Source organism: Panthera onca, chromosome D1, assembly GCF_046562875.1.
Source record: "Panthera onca isolate mPanOnc1 chromosome D1, mPanOnc1 haplotype 2, whole genome shotgun sequence".
In the NCBI taxonomy this organism is placed as follows: domain Eukaryota; kingdom Metazoa; phylum Chordata; class Mammalia; order Carnivora; family Felidae; genus Panthera; species Panthera onca.
Genome location: NC_138348.1, coordinates 57144011 through 57166280, shown reverse-complemented (window position 1 = coordinate 57166280; position 22270 = coordinate 57144011). Strand labels below are relative to the sequence as shown.

The 22270-nt window shown below is 48.9% G+C and overlaps 1 protein-coding gene across 5 annotated transcripts; it reads right to left on the bottom strand.

Moving 5' to 3' along the window:
* Nucleotides 1–1940: 1940 nt before the first annotated feature.
* Nucleotides 1941–17816, bottom strand: PLEKHB1 (pleckstrin homology domain containing B1). 5 transcript variants are annotated; one of them, XM_060605677.2, is made up of 9 exons: nt 17801–17816; nt 17576–17658; nt 14801–14876; nt 13497–13649; nt 12814–12916; nt 11675–11714; nt 8690–8794; nt 3851–3950; nt 1941–3279 (listed from the first exon to the last, which is right to left on the bottom strand). In XM_060605677.2, exons 2-9 carry the CDS (start codon nt 17591–17593, stop codon nt 3143–3145), a joined length of 732 nt encoding a protein of 243 aa, XP_060461660.1. In that variant the 5' UTR covers nt 17594–17658; nt 17801–17816; the 3' UTR covers nt 1941–3142. The 5 variants fall into 5 exon arrangements, with proteins under 5 accessions (XP_060461660.1, XP_060461661.1, XP_060461663.1 ...); XM_060605678.2 differs by lacking the exons at nt 17576–17658; nt 17801–17816 and adding an exon at nt 16108–16264; XM_060605680.3 differs by lacking the exons at nt 17576–17658; nt 17801–17816 and adding an exon at nt 15762–15904.
* Nucleotides 17817–22270: the final 4454 nt, after the last annotated feature.

Sequence of the window (22270 nt, the reverse complement as noted above, 5' to 3'; positions counted from 1 at the left end):
TGTGGAAAGCTCTCCCTCCCTTCCCTGCTTGGCCTTCAAGGTTCATCCCTGCCCCAGATCTTTCCCCACTTCCTTTGGCAGAGTTGAATACCTCTTCTCAGAGCTCGCACTGTACCATGTTCCTCACTTACCTCATCTCATTGAATCACTGGTGTTTGTTTATGTCTCCCTCTAAGTTGGTGTCTCTGGGAATGTGGCTGGGGCAGACACCTGATGTTTTTGCCACTTATCCATCCTACTTCTGGGCAACAGTGCCCTAAACGTTCTTTGGGACACCACTCCACCCCTGTTGTAAGCCCTGTTGTTTTAGATCATCTTTTCCAGATCACCATGGACTCATGGATGACCACAGGACCCAATTTGGGATAATGCTCTTCAGTCCCAGGACTTTTATTCATACTATGAGGAGAAGAAAAGCTCTCTTGGCTAGACTTGAACCCAGAAGGGCATTTGGTCTGGAGCTGCTGAGTATCACTGAAGCCTCTGAAAGGGCAAGCCCAGTGGCTATAAAGATGAAAACAAAGTCTAAGGGACACTGAATTTCTGCACCAAGCAGTTTCTGGACTTCTCAGTTATATGACCCAATGCTTTCCCTTCTTTAGCTTGAATCAGTTTGAGCAGGGGGTCTCTGTCACTTGCAGCCTCAAAAGGTCTGATGCAAAATGGTTGTTTCCTTCCCTGACCACCTGCTTTCTGAGACCAACTCATTGATTCAACTCTAGAAGGATAAGAACCTACTGGAAAAGACAACACCACTGGACTCTCAGCAGACAGGGCACAGCCTGGATCACTCATTAGTTCAGATGACAGACACCCTGAGGCAGCATCTCTTTTTTTTTTATTTTTTTATAGTTATTTTTTTAATTTTTTTTAAATATGAAATTTATTGTCAAATTGGTTTCTATACAACACCCAGTGCTCATCCCAACAGGTGCCCTCCTCAATACCCATCACCCACCCTCCCTCCCACCCCCCCCATCCTCCCTCCCACCCCCTATCAACCCTCAGTTTATTCCCAGTTTTTAAGAGTCTCTTACGTTTTGGCTTCCTCCCTCTCTAACCTTTTTTTTTTTTTTTTTTTTTCTCCTTCCCCTCCCCCATGGTCTTCTGTTAAGTTTCCTAGGATCCACATAACAGTGAAAACATATGGTATCTGTCTTTCTCTGTATGACTTATTTCACTTAGCATAACACTCTCCAGTCCCATTCATGTTGCTACAAAAGGCCATACTTCATTCTTTCTCATTGCCATGTAGTATTCCATTGTGTATATAAACCACAATTTCTTTATCCATTCATCAGTTGATGGACATTTAGGCTCTTTCCATAATTTGGCTATTGTTGAGAGTGCCGCTATAAACATTGGGGTACATGTGTCCCTATGCGTCAGCACTCCTGTATCCCTTGGGTAAATTCCTAGTAGTGCTATTTCTGGGTCATAGGGTAGATCTATTTTTAATTTTTTGAGGAACCTCCACACTGTTTTCCAGAGTGGCTGCACCAGTTTGCATTCCCACCAACAGTGCAAGAGGGTCCTGTTTCTCCACATCCTCGCCAGCATCTATAGTCTCCTGATTTGTTCATTTTGGCCACTCTGACTGGCGTGAGGTGATATCTGAGTGTGGTTTTGATTTGTATTTCCCTGATGAGGAGCAATGTTGACCATCTTTTTATGCTGAGGCAGCCTCTCCTTATGAGCCCTCAGGCATGGCCAACTTCAACCTACCACCTTATGGATGGGAAAAGCAAGATCCAGACAGGTTAAGTGAATTGCCCCAAATTGCTCAGCTAAGATGCTGTCTCCAGTTCTACTTGCTCTCAGAATCCACACACTCTTCTTACTATACCAAAGAAGGCACAAGTAGGTGCTGAGTCCCAGGGAGACAAGTACCATGGCGGGGAGGGGAAGGTGGACAAAAGAGCCAGAGCCAGAGCCAGGGCTAGAGCCAACCATATCTTTATTAGTCTCTGCAGCAGGGCCACTAGAGCCCATACCTACAAGGGAACTTTAGCAGGCTACTCTGGCTACTGGGTAGGAATGTTAGCTCTTCTGTTAGGACAGGGTGGGAGAGGAAATTGTAAAGGAGCCAAATGGAGAGATTGCTGGGCCACATACAGGGAGGCACACATGGGGCTTCCCACTGGATCAGGCCCTAGAGGTGAACACTGCCATCTCCCCCAGAGTGAAGGAAGAGACAAAGCCTAAGATGGTGACAGCCACAGTTATGGACAGAGGGCCAAGTTCCTGGGGACCAGGAATGCATTTCCTGATGGAAGCACCATCCTAGGGCTGGAGGTCCTGAACACAGCTTATCTGCCCCCCAGCAAGGGGACCCCAGGTTCAACTCAATTGCTGCCCCAGGCACCCCTAACATGGGAACAAGTGTTTTCTGAGCACTGAAGGAACAGGGGACCCTGGAAGCTGATAGTGGGAAGGATGGGGCTAACCTCAGAGAGTGTTTTGGATTTCAGAATGTGTCAGTATTAACAGGCAATATATTCATTATAGGCGCAATCATGAAACTTCCCTCCAAAAAGCTCACATCTCCCCTTTACCCAGCAAGCTCTTTAGCCTGGAGGGCCATCATGATCTTATCCCAGTCCCCACCCCAGCCTAAATGAACTTTTAATTCCTTGGACATGTCCATGATAATCATTGCTCTGCACTCTTGCAACAACCCTACTCCTAGCCTACCTTCTGTTCTTTACCCTCATGTGTCAAAGGATTGATAACTGTCCTGTCAAGTGTTTGTTTACTTCTGTTTTTCCCAGCAACCATGGAGGTGCTGGAGGAAAAAACCTGACTCCTCGGTCTCCAGTACCTGGGAACTTTAAGTCACATGAGTCGTTTTCTGTGTCCTGGTGTATTGGAGGGAACCATGTCTATATGTGTCTATAACAAAAGTCTGGGGTGTCTGGCAATAGATACAAGGATTTTGAGCTATGTTTGTGCCTGGGATGATAGCTTCTTGCAACGCAAGGGGTGAGAGTGGGGGAGTGGGATATGGATGATCCAAGTCCAGGGGGACTAGTGGAGAAGAAGGAGCCGAAGTACAGCAGGACTTAAATCGTGGAGGGTGGGGTCAAGGAGGAAAAGGGGTCTGTTGGTCTAGGCGCAGGGTCCACACTCCCAGTCCCAGGGCTCAGAACCAACAGGGAGACCACATGAGCGAGCCGAGCGCGGCACCTGTGGCGGCCCCCGCGAGCATGCCCATGGCCAGCGGAGCGCCCGCACTGTAGCAGGGATCCTCCCGCACTACTACGTGCGTCACGCCGGGGCCTGTGGAGAGAACGGTGAGGGACGGGGACTTCAGAGTAGGGAGCAGAGAGATCTTCACTCCTCTCCTCCCACTAGACTCATGCCCAACCCAGGGTAAAGAGCTGAGCCCACTCTTCTGCACCTCAATCGGAGAAACTGAGGCCTTGATGCGGAAAGGACTTGCACTCCTTCTCCAGGGCTTACAGGCCTTGGATCTGCTGGGACAATGGGGCTAGAGTGGAACAGCGAGGAAACTCAGTATCTCTAAGAACCTCCAGGCCACATCAGAGGATGGGCGTTCCCAACCGCCAGCCCCTGGGGCGGAAGGAGGCGGCCGCTCCCGCGTTAGCCACCAGGGGTCGCCAGCAGCTCAGAAACGGGTATTGCTGGTCAGACAGCCTAGAGAAGTGAGGTCAGTTCTGGAGTGTGGAGGTACACTGGTTCAAGAGATATTCCGAGTCTCGGGATGGGGAGGGCCCAGTGGTGGGTACCGCCCGGAAAAATCCGTGGTCCCCACAAGAGTGGTTTCTGTCCCAGCTGCAGGGGCCTGGGGCTGGATCTGGGCAGGGGGCAGGCCAGGCTGGAGACTTACCTGCATAGGGCGGTCCGTAGTAGCTGCGTACGTATGTGGCTTCATGAGCATTGGGAGTTACCACCTCATAGTAGTCCTGGTACGGGCTGTAGACACGCACCTGGGGAGCCCCACTGGGTTACTGCCCAGAAACTCCCTGGCCCAGGTTTGGGCCCCTACCCACCACACCCTGCTTAGGTTCTTCTGGGCCTACAAAACCACTTCTTCAAGGTTAGAAATGGATCCCCAGGAACCAGCAAGCTCCTGGAGAAAGGCCCTGCCTCCCCACATGGCCCATGGTCCTTGTCCTCTAAAACTGTAGCCCTTACATCCAGATCCCATTTCCTCACCCTACCCTCCTACCTATCACTCCCCTGGTCAAAAATCCTCCACAGCGGGGCACCTTGGTGGCACAGTTGTTTAAGTGTGGGACCCTTGATTTCCATACAGGTCATGATCTCATAATTTGTGAGCTTGAGCCCCGAGCCTGAGTCAGGATCTGTGCTGTCAGCCTGGGATTCTCTCTCTCTGTGTCTCTCTGTCTCTGTCTCTCTCTCTCTCTCTGCCCCTCCCCTGCTCATGCGCTCTCTCCACATAAACATTAAAAATATATAGATTTTTAAATTCCCCATGTCTCCCAACTTCCCTATGTAATCTAATATTTGCTAGCTGCTCTCCAATGGTCCCATTTGGAGAAAGCCAATGGATTTTTCTACTCTCCTAGTCACTGGGTAGGGCACCTGGCCAGCCCCCAGGCCCGGAAGTAAAAGCAGGTTGGGGAGGAAGGAAAAGAAAGGAGGGGATGGATGGAAAGTAACTAAAGTATTATCAAGCATCCACCATGTACCAGGTTCCGAGGGAGGTGTTCATATGTATTACTTCCTCTAATCCTTACTGCAGGCATTATTATCTCCACATTACCACAGAACTGGGGGTGGGAGGCTCAGAGAAGAATGGTCACTTTTCTCTCTCTGAGGGAGGAAAGCAGTCTCTCCATTAGAATCAACCCCTCAAAGCCTAACTCAGAAATCATCTACTCCAGGAAGCCCTTTTGGTTTCAGAAAGAATTCTTTCTTCCTAAGTTCTCTATGGGCTATCTTTCCTCCTGGACTTTCCTGCCTATACCCCAAATGTGAGCTATTTATAGACACGGACTCTGATTAATTTCTGTTACATACGGGATCTAGTGAATAGCAAGAACCAATAAATATACGCTGAATTAAATAGAAACTCCTAATCCATGCCCCTCATTTTACCCATGAGGTAGTAGACCTAGAGAGGGAGCAAGATCCCCTAGTCTCCTGGCTCCTTCTTCTTAGCCCCCTTCTACTCTATATCTCTCTCAAACTAGGTGTCACCCCTGAATGGTCCAACTCCTCTTAGAAGTCAGGTGTCTTAAACTCCACCTATCTCGAAGGGATTTCATCACCTTTCTATCTCCTGAACCTGCTCTTCCACAAACGCTTTTCTCTAAATGCCACTACCACATACTCAAACCAAGGCATCAGGTTGGCACTCTCATCTTCACACGCTTGTCTTCCATATCACACCAGCCACAAAGTCTCATGATTTTATCCTCTAACTATGCTCTTCTGTCCATCCTTTTGGCCAGTGCCAAGAGAATAATAAGCCATTGATTTGGCAACTTGGAAGTTGTGGATGACCTTGAAAAAACATTTTTCAGAGGAGTGGTTAGGGGGAGAATCCAGACTATGGAGAGTTGAAGAATGGTTGAGAAATAAGGCATGGAATCAACATGTCATGACATCCCTTTCAAGAAATTTGGTTGTAAAGGGGGTTTCTCTAAATACATACCTGTGATTTCAAATCCCCACGCCATTTCTTTTTTTTTTTTTTATTTTTTAATGTTTATTTATTTTTGAGAGAGGGAGGCAGAGCACAAGCAGGGGAGGGGCAGAGAAAGAGGGAGACAGAATCCAGAGCAGGCTCCAGGCTCTGAGCTGTCAGCACAGAACCTGACACGGGGCTTGAACTCACAAACCATGAGATCACAACCTGAGCCAAAGCCTGACCGTGAACCTCCTGAGCCACCCAGGCACCCCTCCATGCCATTTCTCTTTGATGAGGATGCTTTCTTCATTTTTCATTCAATTACCTAACTTATCTTTCAGACTGAACCCAAGTATTACTCTCCCTGAACCTCAGGTTCTGTTGGGAGAACAGACTTAGCCCTTAGACTCTCCTTATCACAGCACCAGTCACTCTGCAGTGTCATTGTTTGTATCCCTGTGAGTGTGTCTCTCCCATCAGACTTGAGACCCACAAGGGGGTCTAATTAGGCCTCATTGGAACATGATAGCTGCCTAATGTACTGAATTTATCTCAAGTGAGTCAAATACAGAGCCAGACTGAACTAAGGTCACCCAGCTCTAAGTCCAGCCTCAATTTAGGGACAATGACCAGTTCCAGGGTAACACAGTAGGCTCAAACAATGCTCAGTCTCAAGTGACTTCCCTCACTGTGCTCTTCCCTAAAAGTGATCCAATAGAGCTTTCTGGTGGTGGGTAGCCAGGATCTAAGCTCCATGCCTGGAAGGGTCTAGAGAGATCCAAGCACTCAGATCCCCATTTTTATTTGTAGAGACTTTAGGATCTAGAGCCTGTATCTGCACGGCAGCTGCACAGTGAGCCTGTGGCCTCATCTGGCCTCAGAGAGAATGGAAAACACCAACTCATGCCCCTTGGCGGCACCTGTTTCTACCCTCTAGGTCTGGGAGGCCCAGAGGTAAACTCATATAACGAGGCAGGGGATCCTCCAGGGACCTTAGGGACAGAACGTAAGGGCTTGATCCCTGATCCTCTCCCTTTCTGCAAGCCCAGCCCCTTTTGCAAGTGCAGGGTCAGCCAATCAGGAGGCCACATACAAATAAGTTCCCTTCCCTCAGAAAAGCTGTTGTTATAAGGTTTACAGCTTTTTAAACCCCATTTTTAGGCATCCCCACTTTAAACAAACTTACATCTTTGGGGTGCCTGGGCGGCTCAGTCGGTTAAGCCTCTGGCTTCAGCTCAGGTCATGATCCCACTGTTTGTGTGTTTGAACCCTGCATCTGGGTCTGTGCCGACAGCTCAGAGCCTGGAGTCTGCTTTGGATTCTGTGTCTCCCTCTCTTTCTGCCCCTCCCCCACTTGTGTTTTCTCTCTCTCTCTCTCTCTCTCTCTCTCTCTCTCTCTTTCTCTCTCTCTCAAATAAACATTTAAAAAAAAATCTTTAAACAAACTTACATCCTCATTTGGGTAGGGGGGATGTCTCAGAATGCTGGGATGGGAATCCTAGTCCTGCCACTGAAGAATCAAGTGTCCCGGTCAAGTTATGTAGCCTCTCAGAGCTTCAGTTTTTACATCTGTTAATAGGGATAGTCTTTCCTACAATGTCTTTCCTACAATGCCCACTCCCAAGGCACAGTGAGAATCCAGCTGAGCCACGTCTATGCACCTGAACCTAGGTAGACCTAGCCTTCTGGGTTCAGTGGTTCTGGACATCAGAATTACCTGAATAACTTTTTTAAACCACAGATTTCCAAGGCCCCACTCCAGACCTACAAAATTAGAGCATCCAGAGGTAGGATATGAACGTTTAGATTTTTTTTTTTTAAGTCCTGAAGTGATTCTAACTCACAGCCACATCAAACACCACTGTACTAGAAAAGAAGTTCACAGTTGACTATAAGACCACCAGCACTCGAAGATAGGCCCCCACTGTACCCACCCCATGCCCTGCTGAGCACTGGGGACAGAGATAGGATTCATCCCCCAATCCTGCTTTCCAGAAATTCTGGGGTAGGAGGAAGGGAGACAGATGTGGACTAAATTATGATATGTGATAGTGATGCCATTAACAGAGGTTTTTCACTCCTCCTTCCTCCCTTTAGTCATTCACTCATTCGGTGAACACTGCCTGAGGCCCACTTGTGCCCCAGCTCCATGCACTGGGAAGAAGGAGGGTCAAAACAGACTGTCCCTTGGGGCGCCTGGGTGGCTCAGTTGGTTGAGCGTCCGACTTCAGCTCAGGTCACGATCTCACGGTCTGTGAGTTCAAGCCCCGCGTCGGGCTCTGGGCTGATGGCTCAGAGCCTGGAGCCTGTTTCCGATTCTGTGTCTCCCTCTCTCTCTGCCCCTCCCCCGTTCATGCTCTGTCTCTCTCTGTCTCAAAAATAAAATAAACGTTAAAAAAAATTAAAAACAAAAAACAAAAAACAGACTGTCCCTATCACCAAGTACTCATTGAGCACCTGCTGTATACCCAGCACTGCACTGAGCCAGGCTCCATAGGGGCAGAGCTGATCAGACCCAGTCTTTGCCTTGGAGGAAGTCCCAGGTCTCATGGGAGAATAGAGACCGAAATAAAGGGACTTGAAACGAGGCCTAATAAGATGATACTAAGCATTAATCCAGCAGGCTGTGAAGGGAGTGACAATACCTGGAGGTCTGGGAAGTCCTCCCTGAGGAGGTGGTAGCCTTTGAAGTGGCTCTTAGAGGCTAAGCATCAGTTTGTCAGAGGAATAAGGAAACTAAGAGTCTTCACGGCAGAGAGAACGGCATGTGCAAAGCCTGGGAAGAGGCAAGAGGTCTGGTGCAGCTGGGAAGCTGGAGGAGCAGCTACAGCACAGGGGATGAGGGGATGTGGTAGGTGAGATTGGCTCAGGCTGGATCCTGAGAGAATGGGACTTGAGATCCTTGAGATCTCAGGCTGGATCCTTGAGAATGGGACTGTGGTTGGTGTTCTGTGAGTGATAGGTAGCCATGGAATGTTTGTGAGCAGAGAAGGGATGTGACTAGGCCCAGTTTTGGAGGCACATCTTTGTGGCCAGAATGGAGGCAGGGAGGGCTGAGCCAGCACTTACCCAGATCCGCCTCTCAACCTTACAGGGGCTCCACGAGCGGGTCACACACCTGACCTTGGGGCAAACCCGGCGGCTCCTGGGAGGGACGGTGGCTCCGGTTGGGGCCTGCTCAAGCCACAGAAACCCAAGAAGGGGGAGGGAGGGAGGTGTCAGTGGCCCTCTATATCTGGAGAAACTCAGTTTTTAACAGGCCCAACCTGAGCCCTCTGCCAGCTGGGCAGGGGAAAGAGTGGTCCTCTTCCTCCTCAGCCCATGGTAATGGAGGGAGGCTCAGAGGGGGACACTTTGCCAAAGTTACCCAGAGAAGGATCAGTAGTGTCCCTCCATAATTAGCCCACCTTCACCGGTTTTAGGCTGCTGAGGCCCTCAGTCTCCAGAAAGGACAGAACAACTCTGATCTGCCCTCCCACCCACCTGTCCTCCCCTTCACTGGCCTCCCAGCCTTGTCCTTGGCTGTGACCCTGGCCCTATATTCCCTGGAAGAGCCTCTGTCCAGAGTGGGGTATAAATCTGCAGGACATGGAGGGACAAAGCGCAGGTCACTCCTACATAGGCACAGAACAGAGAGAAGTCACGGACACAGGCATGAACACTCAGAGACAGGCAGACACTGGTACAAAGACTGAGGCACAAACACATTCCACTCAAGCAAGCCCTGGGATCAGACAGGTGTGTGTGACGGCGGACAGTGGGAGGGGGAGTAGAGGGTCAGAGCAGAGACTATGGTAAACAGAGCAGCAGGAAGGTGCACAGGCAGAGGAGGGACAAGGCAGCTTCATAGAGTCACAGAGTGCAGAACAGAACGGTCAGCCCTCACCTCCTTCTGCCTCTTTTGGGTGGGACTCGTTTGCTCTGCATATGGGGAATTTGGAGCTCAGAGCCAGGTTAGCCAACAGGGGTGTCTCTGCCTTGTAGACTACTGTTCCAGCCTCCTCACTTCCAGCTTTTTCTAATCCAGTCTCCACCCAGAAGCCTGAATCTGCTCCCCAAAGTCTGGCCAAGTCCCCCCTTCTTAATGCCCTTTGTCATTTCCCACAACGCTCCTCAGAGGTCATTTCCCCCATTTCTTTCCCTCCATGTATTATTGTCCAGCCAGGACAGACTCCTGGCACTTACACACACATACACACACACACACGTGCACATCTCACCCCTCACCTCTGCTCATGCAGTTCTTTCTACCAGTAATGCCCTTCCCTCCAAATCTCACTGACCTAGGCTCCAATACAGGCTCTTCCGCTGACTTAAGACTATGAGGCTTTGGACAAGTCACTTCCTCTCTGAACCTCAACTTCCCTATCTGTAAAATGGAACTAAAAGTACAGCCCTACCGCAGCTGTTGGAAGATTAAATGATATAACTGATGGCAGGTACTGAGCACAATGCTCAGCCCTCAGCAGGTGCATGTCTAAGAAGGGTTCTAAATACAATCCAGTCTTCTCTGCTACTTTCCAGCAGAGTCTCTCTGAGTGAGATTGGGCTCCACTGCACCACACATAGAAGGAGCAAGCACACAATGTGGAGTCAGGCAGATGGGGTCAAGGCCAAGCTGGGCTATCATTGAGCTGGGGACCTAGGGCAGCTCCTCAAACCCACACCTCCATCAATCACTAGGCTCTATTGACTCTACCTCCTAAATATGTCTTATCCTCATTAGCAAGGCCTTAGACCAGACCTCCAGCCAGTCACCAGGACTCTGTCCCAGCCTTCTAACTGGTCTCCTGGCATCCACTCTTACCCTCTACAGGCCATTCCCTACTGACCAGCCAGACTATATTTTTAAAACACAAATCTGGTCTGATCTGTTCATATCATCCCACTGCTTAAAAGCTTTCAATGACTTCCCGGTGTTCTTAGCAGAAACCAACATCTTAACACATCCCATAATGCCTGGCCCTGCCAACCCTCCTACTCCCTTTGCTCTCCCTTCCTAAGCTCCAGCTGCCCCAGCCTTCATTCTGTTCTTAAACTTACTGAAGTCTTACCCTTTCTCAGGGCCTTTGCACATGCAGTTCCTCTGCCTGGAAAGCTGTTCCCTTTACCCCACCCCACCCCTTCTACACAGTCAATTTCTGTTTATCCTTCAGGGTCTCATCTTTAGCCTTGTCTGAACTCCCATCTGGACCAGGCCACCAAGGTGGTCACACATTGAATGCACGGTGCACATCTCTGTCAAAGCAGTTAACACCGTTGCAATAGAATCATTAACTGTGTGAGTAGTTGCTTCCTCACACCCGGCTGCCCACTAGATTGAACCCAGGAGAACAGGGCCAACATCTCTTTACTTAGTTTACCTCTGATCCCTGCCCTTTTTCTACACAGTCAATTTCTGTTTATCCTTCAGGGTCTCATCTTTAGCCTTGTCTGAACTCCCATCTGGACCAGGCCACCAAGGTGGTCACACATTGAATGCACGGTGCACATCTCTGTCAAAGCAGTTAACACCGTTGCAATAGAATCATTAACTGTGTGAGTAGTTGCTTCCTCACACCCGGCTGCCCACTAGATTGAACCCAGGAGAACAGGGCCAACATCTCTTTACTTAGTTTACCTCTGATCCCTGCCCTTTTTCAGAGTGCCTGAATATAGTAGGAACTCAGTAAATAATTGTTGTGTGGATGAATGAAGCTCAATCTTATCCTTTTCAGAGAGGTAATAATAATCCCAGCCTCACAGGACTGTTGTCAGGAGTAGGTGGAACTGCACCTGTGTCACACCTAGCACATAATAGTTGCTCAATAAAAGACAGTTCCTTTGCCCCAGCTTACATGCCACCCCCTACAGTCTCTCTCTCTTCTCCAAGCACCAGTTGTCTGTCTTCTGTCCTTTTACACTTGGACTCACAGTCTCTGAGTCCACACAAGCCTATTCACTCACATTTATGGGAATTGAGAATTCCTGGCAGGTGGAGACCGAGTCTGAGTCACCCATGATTCCATGGCAGGAAGGGGTGGGGAGGGGAAAAGGAGGGAATGGGGGGCTCACCGGGGTAGAATTCGCCTCCAGTAACGCCGTCTTCCACGCTCTGCAAAGCAAACCCATCAGACCTTGAGGAGGGAGTTTGGGAGATTGGGCCCCTAGCTGTTAAGACTTTCGTCCTCAACACAGCCTCAGCCCCAGTCTCCTGTAAAGGGGGGAGGTCCCCTTGACCCCCTTGGGTAGACAAAACCCCTCTCCCACCCCAGTCACACAGACAGAGCCCTCGTTTGAGCTGGAGCCTCCTAATTCATTCTTAGTCCACAGTCTGCCCCTCTTCCAGTTTCCCCGTCTAGACACTAGACAGCTGGGTTTGGGTGGTCTCTTTGGGGCCTTCAGATTCTGGCATGCTTGGGCTGGTTCTCTAGCTGCAGCTCACCTCCACACCCCAAACCTACACACACACAGTTCCCCAACGCTCTGACCCCAGAGCCCCGTGAGGGCCGAGTGGACACAGGACAATCAGGCCTTTGTTGGTTGCCATGGCACCTAGCTAGTGTGGACAAGGCGGCTCTGTGCTTTGTCGGGCCAGAGCTCAGCTTCCCCCACTCCCACACACCCCATCTCTTTCACTCTCCTACAATGCAAAGGCCTACTGACCCCTCAGCCCAAGGGTAGGAAGGGAAAGAATGTGAGTAAGCAGACACACCCGGCCTCACAGTGTGGATCTGCATCAGACACTGGCATGTCTCTGCAACACAGTGGGCTGCCTCTGTGAGGCGGGGCAGGGTCTCCACCTCAGATCAAAGGCCACCCACTAAGGCATCTCCTCAGGAGGCAGTAGAGGGAGGTCCTTTACAGATGCCACAGAGTTGTCTGTTCCTTTGTATCACCCCCAAGTGAGGGCTCATCTCAGAGCCTGCTAAATACACGACCCTGTATGATCAAGGACCACACACCTGAGGAGAGGCCAGTGTGCCCACTCCTCCCTCCATAGTCCCAGGTTCCATCACAGGGTGATGTGAGGACTTTTCTGGGTACCACACCAATCACCACGAGCCATTCAAATCCACTCTGCCCAACCTCTTCCCTGTTGACTGATCTTTGTCCCCTCTTCCTACACTTTGGGAATCAGAAGGCCCAGTGAGGAGGAGGCATCCGGTTACGTTCCCCAAGATCTCTCCCTATCCTCTCCTGAGAGGACTTACACGGCATCGTCCTTGGTCTCTGCGCACAGATACAGGCGGGAGCCCTCCCGGAGGTTCACAATCAGCAGGCCATCTCGGCTCCGGCCCTCTGGGGGCTGCACATCTAGAGACAGACACACACATATGGGGTTTCCACGGGGCACAGGCCCCAGTAAACCAGAAACAAGAATAGGGACGGACCTCCAGGTCCTGTTTATTGGCCATTGCCAACCTCCTCTGATCTCACACACTTTCTCTGGGATTCTGCTTTACTCTTCAGAGCCTTTCAACCTTTCCACGTTGCCTATTGCCATAGTTAGACATCTATCAGTTACCCTGTTATGACTGTGGCCTGACCCCTGGTTGAGGAGATTTGCTCTGTGACTCTAGGCCAGTCACTTAACCTCTCTGATCCTCCTTATCTCTTTTCATCTTTATCCAGTTTCTAGCACCCAGAGGGCAGGAACCTTGTCTGACTTACCTCTGTGACCCCAGCACAGGACCCAGGCCCAGCACAGGGTAGGAACTCAATAAGGAGCCGCTATCTTAATTCAAACCCACATGAGTTGGAGTTGAGAGACCCAGAAGCAATGTCTATGGAAGCCCTCTGAAGCTGGCAAGAGCCTCATGCAGATGTTATCAGACAGACACAATGGGAGGGCCATGGACATAGTCACAGTGCCAGAGGGAAAAGGGCTTCTCACCGTGGCACTCTTGGCCGATCTTTATGCTGCGGACATTGAACTGGATGAGCACACGATCCTCCTCGTCCTGTGCAGTCTCATCACGGTAGTAGCCCAGGGTCCCATCCAGCCACAAGGCAAACCAGTTTCGCTTCCAGCGGCGGAGGATGGAGCCTGTGCAAAAGTTCACATTTGCTAGGCAGGCTGATTTCAGAGCCTGCTAGGGGGCAGGAGCCCTGGACGGGCTCCCAGAATCCCCTCACCCGCAGCCCCCAGTGTTATAACCATGCCTTTCTTGTCTATCTACCCCCTGAAATGATGGCAGAACCTCTTTCTGCCTTGCTTACCCAGTGCCTCCCTATGTGCCTATGGGCCTAACACATAGCAGAAGCTCCATAAATGTGTTGAATGGTAAATGAATGACCAGATTCCTTCCTTGGGGGCTTCCAAGGCCAAGCCCCAAGTTTCAAGGGCAAAGGCCTCTTCCTACCCTGAGCCTCCATCTAATCCCTTATCTTGCACTTGTATGACAGTTGTTTCTGTAGTGTCAGCCTCTTCTACCGGACTGGGGTGTCCACAGCTCCCCACCCTGGACTTGGCACCCAGCAGGACCTGGGTTCAGTGTTTGCTGAATTGAATGAACTGAGAATGGGTCATGGGGTGTTGGAGAACCCCTAACCCAGGAGAGCTCTTCTTCAGATCATGATTCTGGTCAGAGGTGGGTCTGGAAGCCTGAGCCCTACCTTTGGACATTTTACGACTGAAAATCTTAACAGAAAAGGCAAAGTCATAAAGAAGCTTCTTAAGGCTTTACAGATCCCAAAGCATAGAGGCATTTTCATATTATTCTGAGCCTCGTTCCATGGCCAGCCCTGGGCTAGTGCTGTGGATATGCAGAGCATCAAACCCAGTCCATGCCCTCGAGGAGCTCACAGTCTGGGGTCAGTATGGAGTGGGGGAGTGGTAAGACCCATAGATGAAGGCAGTTACATTTTGGGGGGATCCGTGCTATAACAGAGGTATGCATAACGCACTGGGAACAGTGTAGGGAGCCTCTAACCCAGCTTGGTGCTACAGCAGAGGCGGAGTGGAGGTTAGAGGAAAAGTCAGAGAAGGCTTCTCCCAGAAGGGGACATTTTCCAAGCAGTCAGGAATAGGAAGGACACTCCAAGCAGAGGAAAGAGTATAAACAAAGGAGAAAGGGTAAAAAGGGTCTTGTTTCTTGGGAGAAGTGTTCACTGTGGCACACCTAACAAGCCACTTCCTTCACCCCTGTCCCTGGACAAGGTACACAATGGACGAGGATTTGGCCCAAGGTTACTTACTCTGTCTCCACAGCCAGCCGCCCCTCACCAGGGCCATTTCTTCAAAAGGACTTTCCAGGGTGGAGTCAGGTGGAACCTGTCGGACGGAGGATTCACAGGACACACAAGCCTCATCAGCAGCTCCGGGGCAGCTCCCCAAAGAGAAGCCCCCAGCCCTGCCCTCCCTGGGGAAGCCACCGAGGAAACGTGGAAACGTTTAAGAGAGTGTTAGTAAACAAACAAGGGCAAGCCTGCCCGTCTCCTTCTCCTTCTCTGCTCTAGAAAGATAATGGGAGCACTGTCCTCGTGGGGTCAGCAGGGCAGCCACCCATTGTGCGGGGGTGGGGGTCAGGAGCCTAAATTCCAATCTCAGCTCCAAAACCTTTGCCATGTCCCTTCTCTCTGGCTTCTGTTTCTAGATTTGTGTCTATGAGGCAAGTAGAGGCTGGAGTGGGGAACAGTTAACAATGTTGGAAACCCTGGGAATTTGAAATGCTGTCGGCACAGAATATTAGAATCATGACAATGAATGAGGGACTTTCATGATAAAAAAAAAGCTTCCCTCCCATTTGAATCTCACCTGAGACGTTTACAAAGTGTGTAAAATAATAGTTCAATAGCTTCTATTATTGACTGAGCATTATATGCTGGATATGCTTCTCAGTGCTTTTGTCTATTATCTCATTGAAACCTCATGAAAATCCTTGTTACTCCCAGAAAACAGGCCTGGAGAACTTCAACCACTTACGCAGATCCCCTCGATTAGTAAACAGAGGAGCCAGCATTCACACCCAGCAGTCCCAACTTCTAACCATTACAACAGTAGGAGCTTTTAAAACTCTCAATACCCAGGTCATACCCCATAACAATTAAATCAGAAGGTCTGGGGCTGGGAGGCAAGCACTGATAGTTTTTAAAGATCCCAGGTGATTCTAATGTGCAGCCAAGTTCTGAAACCACTGCATGTACTATACCACGTCACCTTGTCCCCACTGTAACTCTGTTGGATGGGTAGAATCTTGACTCCTATTTTACAGATGGACAAACTGAGGGACAGCAAACGACTTGTCCGTGTATGTGATGGAGCTTGGACTGGAATCCAGGTTCCCTCTGTTCCTGAGGGCGACTTACTTGCGAATAGGTGGCTCTGCCCCTCCCCCACCTGCTTACACCTGTTGCTGCGTAGCAAGAGCTGGAACACCTGAGCTGGAACGCCTGGCTTTGTCCCTACTTCTCCTGCCACTCCCTCCCCTCTCCAAGCCCTACACTGGTCAGACAAAGAGGGTCAGGTGCAAACTCCCTCTCCAGCCTCCCCTTGATGCACCCACCTGTCTACACCTGTGGCGGATGCTGCTGCCAAAACGGCCGCTACTTGATGCTTGCTGTTACCCAACCTGCTGCGCCTGCGCTTTGTGTGCCCCAGAGAGCCTGGGGCATTTCAATACCCGGGCTGCGCCCCGGGCCTGGCTGCCCCTGGGCCCCGCCCCCAGGTCCCGCCCCATCTCCTGGGAGGGGATGGGGCGGGGAGAGATGCGCGATCACGAGGCATTCTGGGACTTGTAGTCTGAAGCCCTAGAGCTGGATTGCACAAGGCCTGTCCTGGGTGGAAACCCTGTGTTGACCTGGAGCACAGGTGAGCAGATGCACCTGCAATTTTATTTTGCCAAGACATCTGTGCGCTCATTTATCATGAAATACATTTCCTAAGAATCATTAACTCATTCTGTAGAAAAAAGTAAGGTAGTAAGTAAGTAAGCCAGGCTCCTAGTCTTGTCACGTTTTTTCAATACTCGGTTTGTGCCTGGCACTGTTCTGGATGCTAGTGGAGGGCACAAAGGAGCACCTGACAAGGCCTTCCCTCCTTCCTTCCCCAGCTTCCAGTCTGGTGGGATAGACTAAATGGAAACACAAGTAGAGCACAGGGTATGATTTAACAATGGGAGAAAAGAGTCTGACTTTGCCCAGGAGGTTCAGGAAGGCCTCCCAAGGAGGCTAAAAAGGGTTCTTGAGGGATGAGTAGTTTCCCAGGGGGTAGACCTAAGAGAATCATATGAGCACTGATCAGAAAGTTCAAAAGATGGGGCAGCTGGGTGCCTCAGGCAGTTAAGTATCTAACTTCAGCTCAGGTCACGATCTCACGGTTCATGGGTTCAAGCCTTGTGTCGGGTTCTCCTGACAGCTCAGAGCCTGGAGCCTGCTTTGGATTCTGTGTCTCCCTCTCTCTTTGCCCCTCCTCAGCTCGTTATCTGTCTCTCTCTGTCTCTCAAAAATGAATAAACATTAAAAAAAAAAATTTTAAAAAGGAAAGTTCAAAAGAATATGCAGTATTTCAGTGTGTTTGGAAAGTACAGTGCAGGGGTGGGGAGGGCATGGGGAGTGGAAAGGGATGAAGCTACAGGTTTTGCAAGGACATAACATGAAGCCTGGGATGACAGGCTCAAGACTTACTTGGGTATTATGACATAGTGACTGGAGCTTTGGGGGTGGGGGTTTCAAGATGGAGAGTTAGGTGGTTTGATTTGTGGGTAGAAAAGATCTCTCTAGGGCATAGTCAAAAATGAAGGAGGCCCAACTGGAGAAAGAATATTGTTTCTGTATCTACAACCTGGGCTCCTCTTCCAGGATCATTTCCTAAATAGCTTAACCCCACCAAACCCCAACTAAGAGCAGATCCAGGATGTCATTCAGAGAACAGGGATGTCAGGGCCTGAAGGGCTCTTGGTCCTAAACCCTGTCTGAGAGGGGCACCCACCCTGCCCTGGACCCTTCTTCCTGTCCCAGAGACCTGTTCCTTACCGGGGCTGCAGGACTCATGGTTCCTGGGCGGCCAGGGCAGCATTTCCCAGAAGGTTCCTGCAGGGGGTCATTTTCCTGAGCGCCTTAAGAGATAAAGGGATCAGGAAGATGCTACCAAGTGGGAGCCGGAAGGGGGAGGTAAGAGGAGGCATACAGATCCTAGAGAAAAATCGTCCTCCCTCTCCAGTCACTCCCCAACCTCCCGGACTGATCTCAGCTGCTGACCTTCATTCAGTTCATTGGGTAACAAATCATCGGTAATTTGGTTGTGGTCTTGGCCTAGTATCTCTAAGATTCCCGAAGCAGGGGCGCGCCGGGCCTCCTCCCACGGTCGGGGCGTGGCTAAATCTGCTTTCTCCAGCCTGGCTGGACAGTGCCATCACCCCAGCCCTGGCTGCACAGCCTGGCTCTTTAAGCTTTCTCTCGCTTTTGAATTTCTGTAATCCTGACCTTGAGCCACCCCGGCGCTTCGCCCCTTCGTGCTGTGCGCGCCTTGCTGAAGGATTCGCCATGACCAATCCTATTAGCCGCTGAGCTCCTACGTCTCCGTGCATCCCCAGGAACCAGCTTTACCAAACCACAGTGCCTTTCTGACCCTGAAACGTCCCACCCCTGCCTTCTCCTAATTAAATATCCGCCTCACAGTGCAAGGAAGGAAGGGAGAGAGTAAGGGAGGGAATACAGACGGTAAGGAGGGGAAGGAAGAGAAGGAAGTGGAGGAAGAAAGGAAGGCAGGAAGAACGTAGGAAGAGAGGGAAGGAAGGTAGAAAGGTGGTAGAGAAGGGAAGGAGAAGCAGAAAGGAAGGATGAACGGAAGGAAGGAAGGAAAGGGTGGAGCTGGCCTCAGGAAATCTAGACCTGGATTCTGCCCCTCTCCCCAACTCTCCTTGCTCCCCTCTGTGAGGGGCTGTTTGGTGTCCTTCATAGAGGAGTGGGGGAACAGGGCAGACAGCTCCTAGATTACATACTCTGGATTTAGCAACTATATGAAAAGGGAAGATTCTCCTGCAACAGTGTGTAATTCAGGGGGATGAGTCCTCCACCACCCTCCCAAAGAGGGGATGCTATGACAAGAAAAAGGAGAATGGTGAGCGGCAAACTAAAACCACGGGTACCTGTACAGAATCTAAATGCAGCCTCATCTGGCATATGTGTCTAAAATGTTGGTCAATGACCCTCTTTGAGAAGCTGATAAAGGGTGTAGATTCTGCTCGCGGGGAAAAAATGCACACACATATCACATTTTGCATGTAATTCCTGGGAGTTCATAGACCCTGAAGCCATGACGATTACCGCTGAGATTGTCTTTAATTTCCAGAGCTGTGTAGACTGTTGGAAAGAATGTGGGTCAACAGGTGAGAGATGCTGAAAGCATAGCAGGAGTCCCAGCTCAAAAGTCTTGGCTTTGAGAGACTGTTTAATCAACTGAAATGTATTGAGACCAACAAGCTAACAAGTAACTTTCAGGTTTCTCTTGTAACTGTGGTGCATAGAACCATTGGCAGAGAACAAGTATTTGGCTATTTAAAATGTCTCTAGTGGGTGAACGGTTCATATAATATATTGTTTAGAGAATAGTGAACTAGCTCATCAAGTTAAAATTTACCACTCATATTTTCAAGACAGTATGATATAATGCGAATAACACACTAGCTCTGTTTTAAAATTCTGAAATTTATTTTAAGGTGCAATTTGATCGAAAGTAAAAAGTTATGTGAAAGGTTTTTCATAATAATCTAGTGACATATATACCATAAAATTCAGTCTTTTAAAGTGTACAATTCAGAGGCATCTTGGTAGCTCAGTCAGTTAAGTGTCAGACTTCAGCTCAGGCCATGATCTCACGGCTTGTAGTTTCGAGCCCCATGTCGGGCTCTGTGCGGACAGCTGAGAGCCTGGATTCTGCTTCGGATTCTGTGTTTCCCTCTCTCTCTGCCCCTCCCCTGTTCATTCTCTGTCACTCTCTGTCTCTCAAAAGTAAATAAACATTAAAAAAAAAAAAGTGTACAATTCAGTGTTCTAATATATGCAGACTTGTACAACCACCATCGCTAAATAATTTCAGGACATTTTCATCACCCCAAAGAGAAACTCTATACCCTCTAGTGGTCATTCCTTTCCCCCAACCCCTGGCAACAACCACTACCTACTTGGTCTCTATGGATTTGCCTCTTCTGGACATTTTGTTTGAGTGGAATCATGCAACATGTGGCCTTTTGTGATGGAATTCTTTCACTTAACATGATGTTTTCAAGGTTTGTCCACGTTGTGGCATGTATCTGTATGTGTATTTCATCCCTTTTTTTTTTTTTTTAAGTTTATTTACTTATTTTAAGAGAGAGAGAGCATGCACACAGGGAAGGGGCAGAGAGAGAGAGAGGGAGAGAGAGAATCCCAAGCAGGCTCCGTGCTGTCAGCACAGAGCCCTATGTGGGGCTCAGCCTCATGAACTGAGAGATTATGACCTGAGCTGAAATCAAGAGTCAGACACTTAACCGACTGAGCCACCCAGGCATCCCAGGGTACTTCATTCCTTTTTACTGACAAATACTATTCCACTGTATGGATATACCATATTTTATTTATCCATCAGTTGATAGACATTTGGGTGGTTTCCACTCTTTAGCTATTGTAAACAGTGCTGCTATGAACATGTGTGTGAGAACTTTTGTGTGGATATATGTTTTTATTTCTTTTGGGTGTGATATTGCTGGATCATATGGTAACTCTATGTTTAACATTTCATGCTATCAACCTGTTTTTCAAAGGGGCTACACCGCTTTACATTCCCACCAACAGTGTATGAGAGTTCCAATTTTTCCATATCCTCATCAACTTTGTCATTGTCCATCTTTTTTATTATAGCTGTCCTAAGTAGGTGAAAAGTATTATCTTGTTATGGTTTTGATTTGCATTTCCTTAAATAGCCAATGATGTTGAGCATCTTTTCATGTGCTTATTAGCCATTTGTACATCTTCTTTGGAGAAATGCCTATTCTAATCTTTTGTCCATTTTTAATTGGGTTATTTGTTTTTTATTGTTGGGTTGTGAAAAGCTTTTAAGCTAAAAAGTTATAGATAATTCAAAAATAATTTTGAAGAAAATTAAGTGAAATGGTATAGGGCCCTTCTTGTGTTTCAGGAGTTTGAGTAGAAGGGTTATGTGGAGGCTCAATGGACCCGGAAGGTGATATACTTCCATTTCCTGGTTGGGAGTGTCCAGAGAAAAACCCAGCCCATGAGGGAGTATAAAGAGCACAACTTCTTGGTGGAAAGCCGTGGGTTTGGGATGGGGTGAGGGATGACCAGTATCCAGGCTTCCTGGGGCATAGGGAATCAATTTTCTGTGTCAACCTGGCTAGGTTATAGTACCCAGCTTTTCCATCGAAAGCTAATCTAGGTGTTGCTGTGAAGGTATTTTGTAGATGTGGTTAACCTCTACAACCAGCTGAATTTAAGTAAAGGAGGTTATTCTCAATAATCATCCAATTAATTGAAGGGCCTTAAGAACAAAACCGAGATTTCCCTGAGGAAGAAGACTAGTCAGTCTATAGACTATAGTCTCAGCCCCTGCCTGAGAGTTTTCAGCCTGCTGGCCTGCCTTACTGATGTCAGACTGGCCAGCCTGCACTGTCACATAAGCCAATTCCTTGAGATAACTCTTTATATATGAATATGTAGCCTACTGGTTCTGTTTCTCCGGAGAACCCTTACCGATACAGGGGGGAGGTAGATGTCTTGTCATGAACTTCCCATTTGAATCTATTGAAAACACCAGATGTGTCTGACAGAAGGGGAACTGAGACCCTCCTATCTCAGAAGAAACAGCACCCCATACCAGAGATGGGGGGCAGTGCAACTGCTCCCTGAAAACTGCTCCATCTGGATCATCATCTAGAAGCTCAAGTTTAATTATGGCTCCCATTGTTCTTTGTTTCATGTTTACAATCTCTTTTCTTGAGATAAAAAGGTTCCTTTCAGCCTCCTGTGCTCTTGTCCAATGGTCATGATCTTTTAGTTCAAGGCAATAAAAGGATAAATGATGCTTTCCAGATTTTCTTCAAGGTCTTTTTTTAATGTTTATTTCTTTCTGAGAGAGAGACAGAGCATGAGCAGGGGAGGGGCAGAGAGAGAGGGAGACACAGAATTTGAAGCAGGCTCCAAGCTGTCAGCACAGAGCCCGACGCGGGGCTTGAACTCACAGGCCGTGAGGTCATGACCTGAGCCAAAGTCGGACGCTCAACCGACTGAGCCACCCAGGCGCCCCTTCAAGGTCTTTGACTTGCACTCTGAAGGTCTTCAGCTCTTCATTTGCATGCTCATCTTGTCATTTGCTTCAGAACTTTCCTTTTCTTGCTCCAAGTGATAATCTTTCTGGACAGATAATTTCTCAAGAGACTCCATTTCTTTCTCTTGATAAAGTTTATCACTTCACATCCTCTCCCCTGGAGATTTTGGTCTGTACTTTTTCAGTGGAGGTTTGTTCAACCTGAAGACTTTTTAATTTTTACTTAAAAATATTATTTTTAATGTTTATTTATTTTTGAGAGAGAGAGAGAGGCAGAGTGCGAACAGGGGAGGGGCAAAGAGAGAGGGAGACACAGAATCCAAAGCAGGCTCCAGGCTCTGAGCTGTCAGCACAGAGCCCGACGTGGGACTCCAACCCACAAACTGGGAGATCATGACCTGAGCCAA

What these genes read in the sequence shown, in the direction of transcription:
- PLEKHB1 (XM_060605677.2), bottom strand. An exon ending in GAGACCAAGGACGATGCCGT is followed by an intron (nt 11,715 to 12,813) that starts GTAAGTCCTCTC and finishes TTTGCTTTGCAG; the next exon opens with AGCGTGGAAGACGGCGTTAC. An exon ending in AGGTTGAGAGGCGGATCTGG is followed by an intron (nt 3,951 to 8,689) that starts GTAAGTGCTGGC and finishes GGGGCTCCCCAG; the next exon opens with GTGCGTGTCTACAGCCCGTA.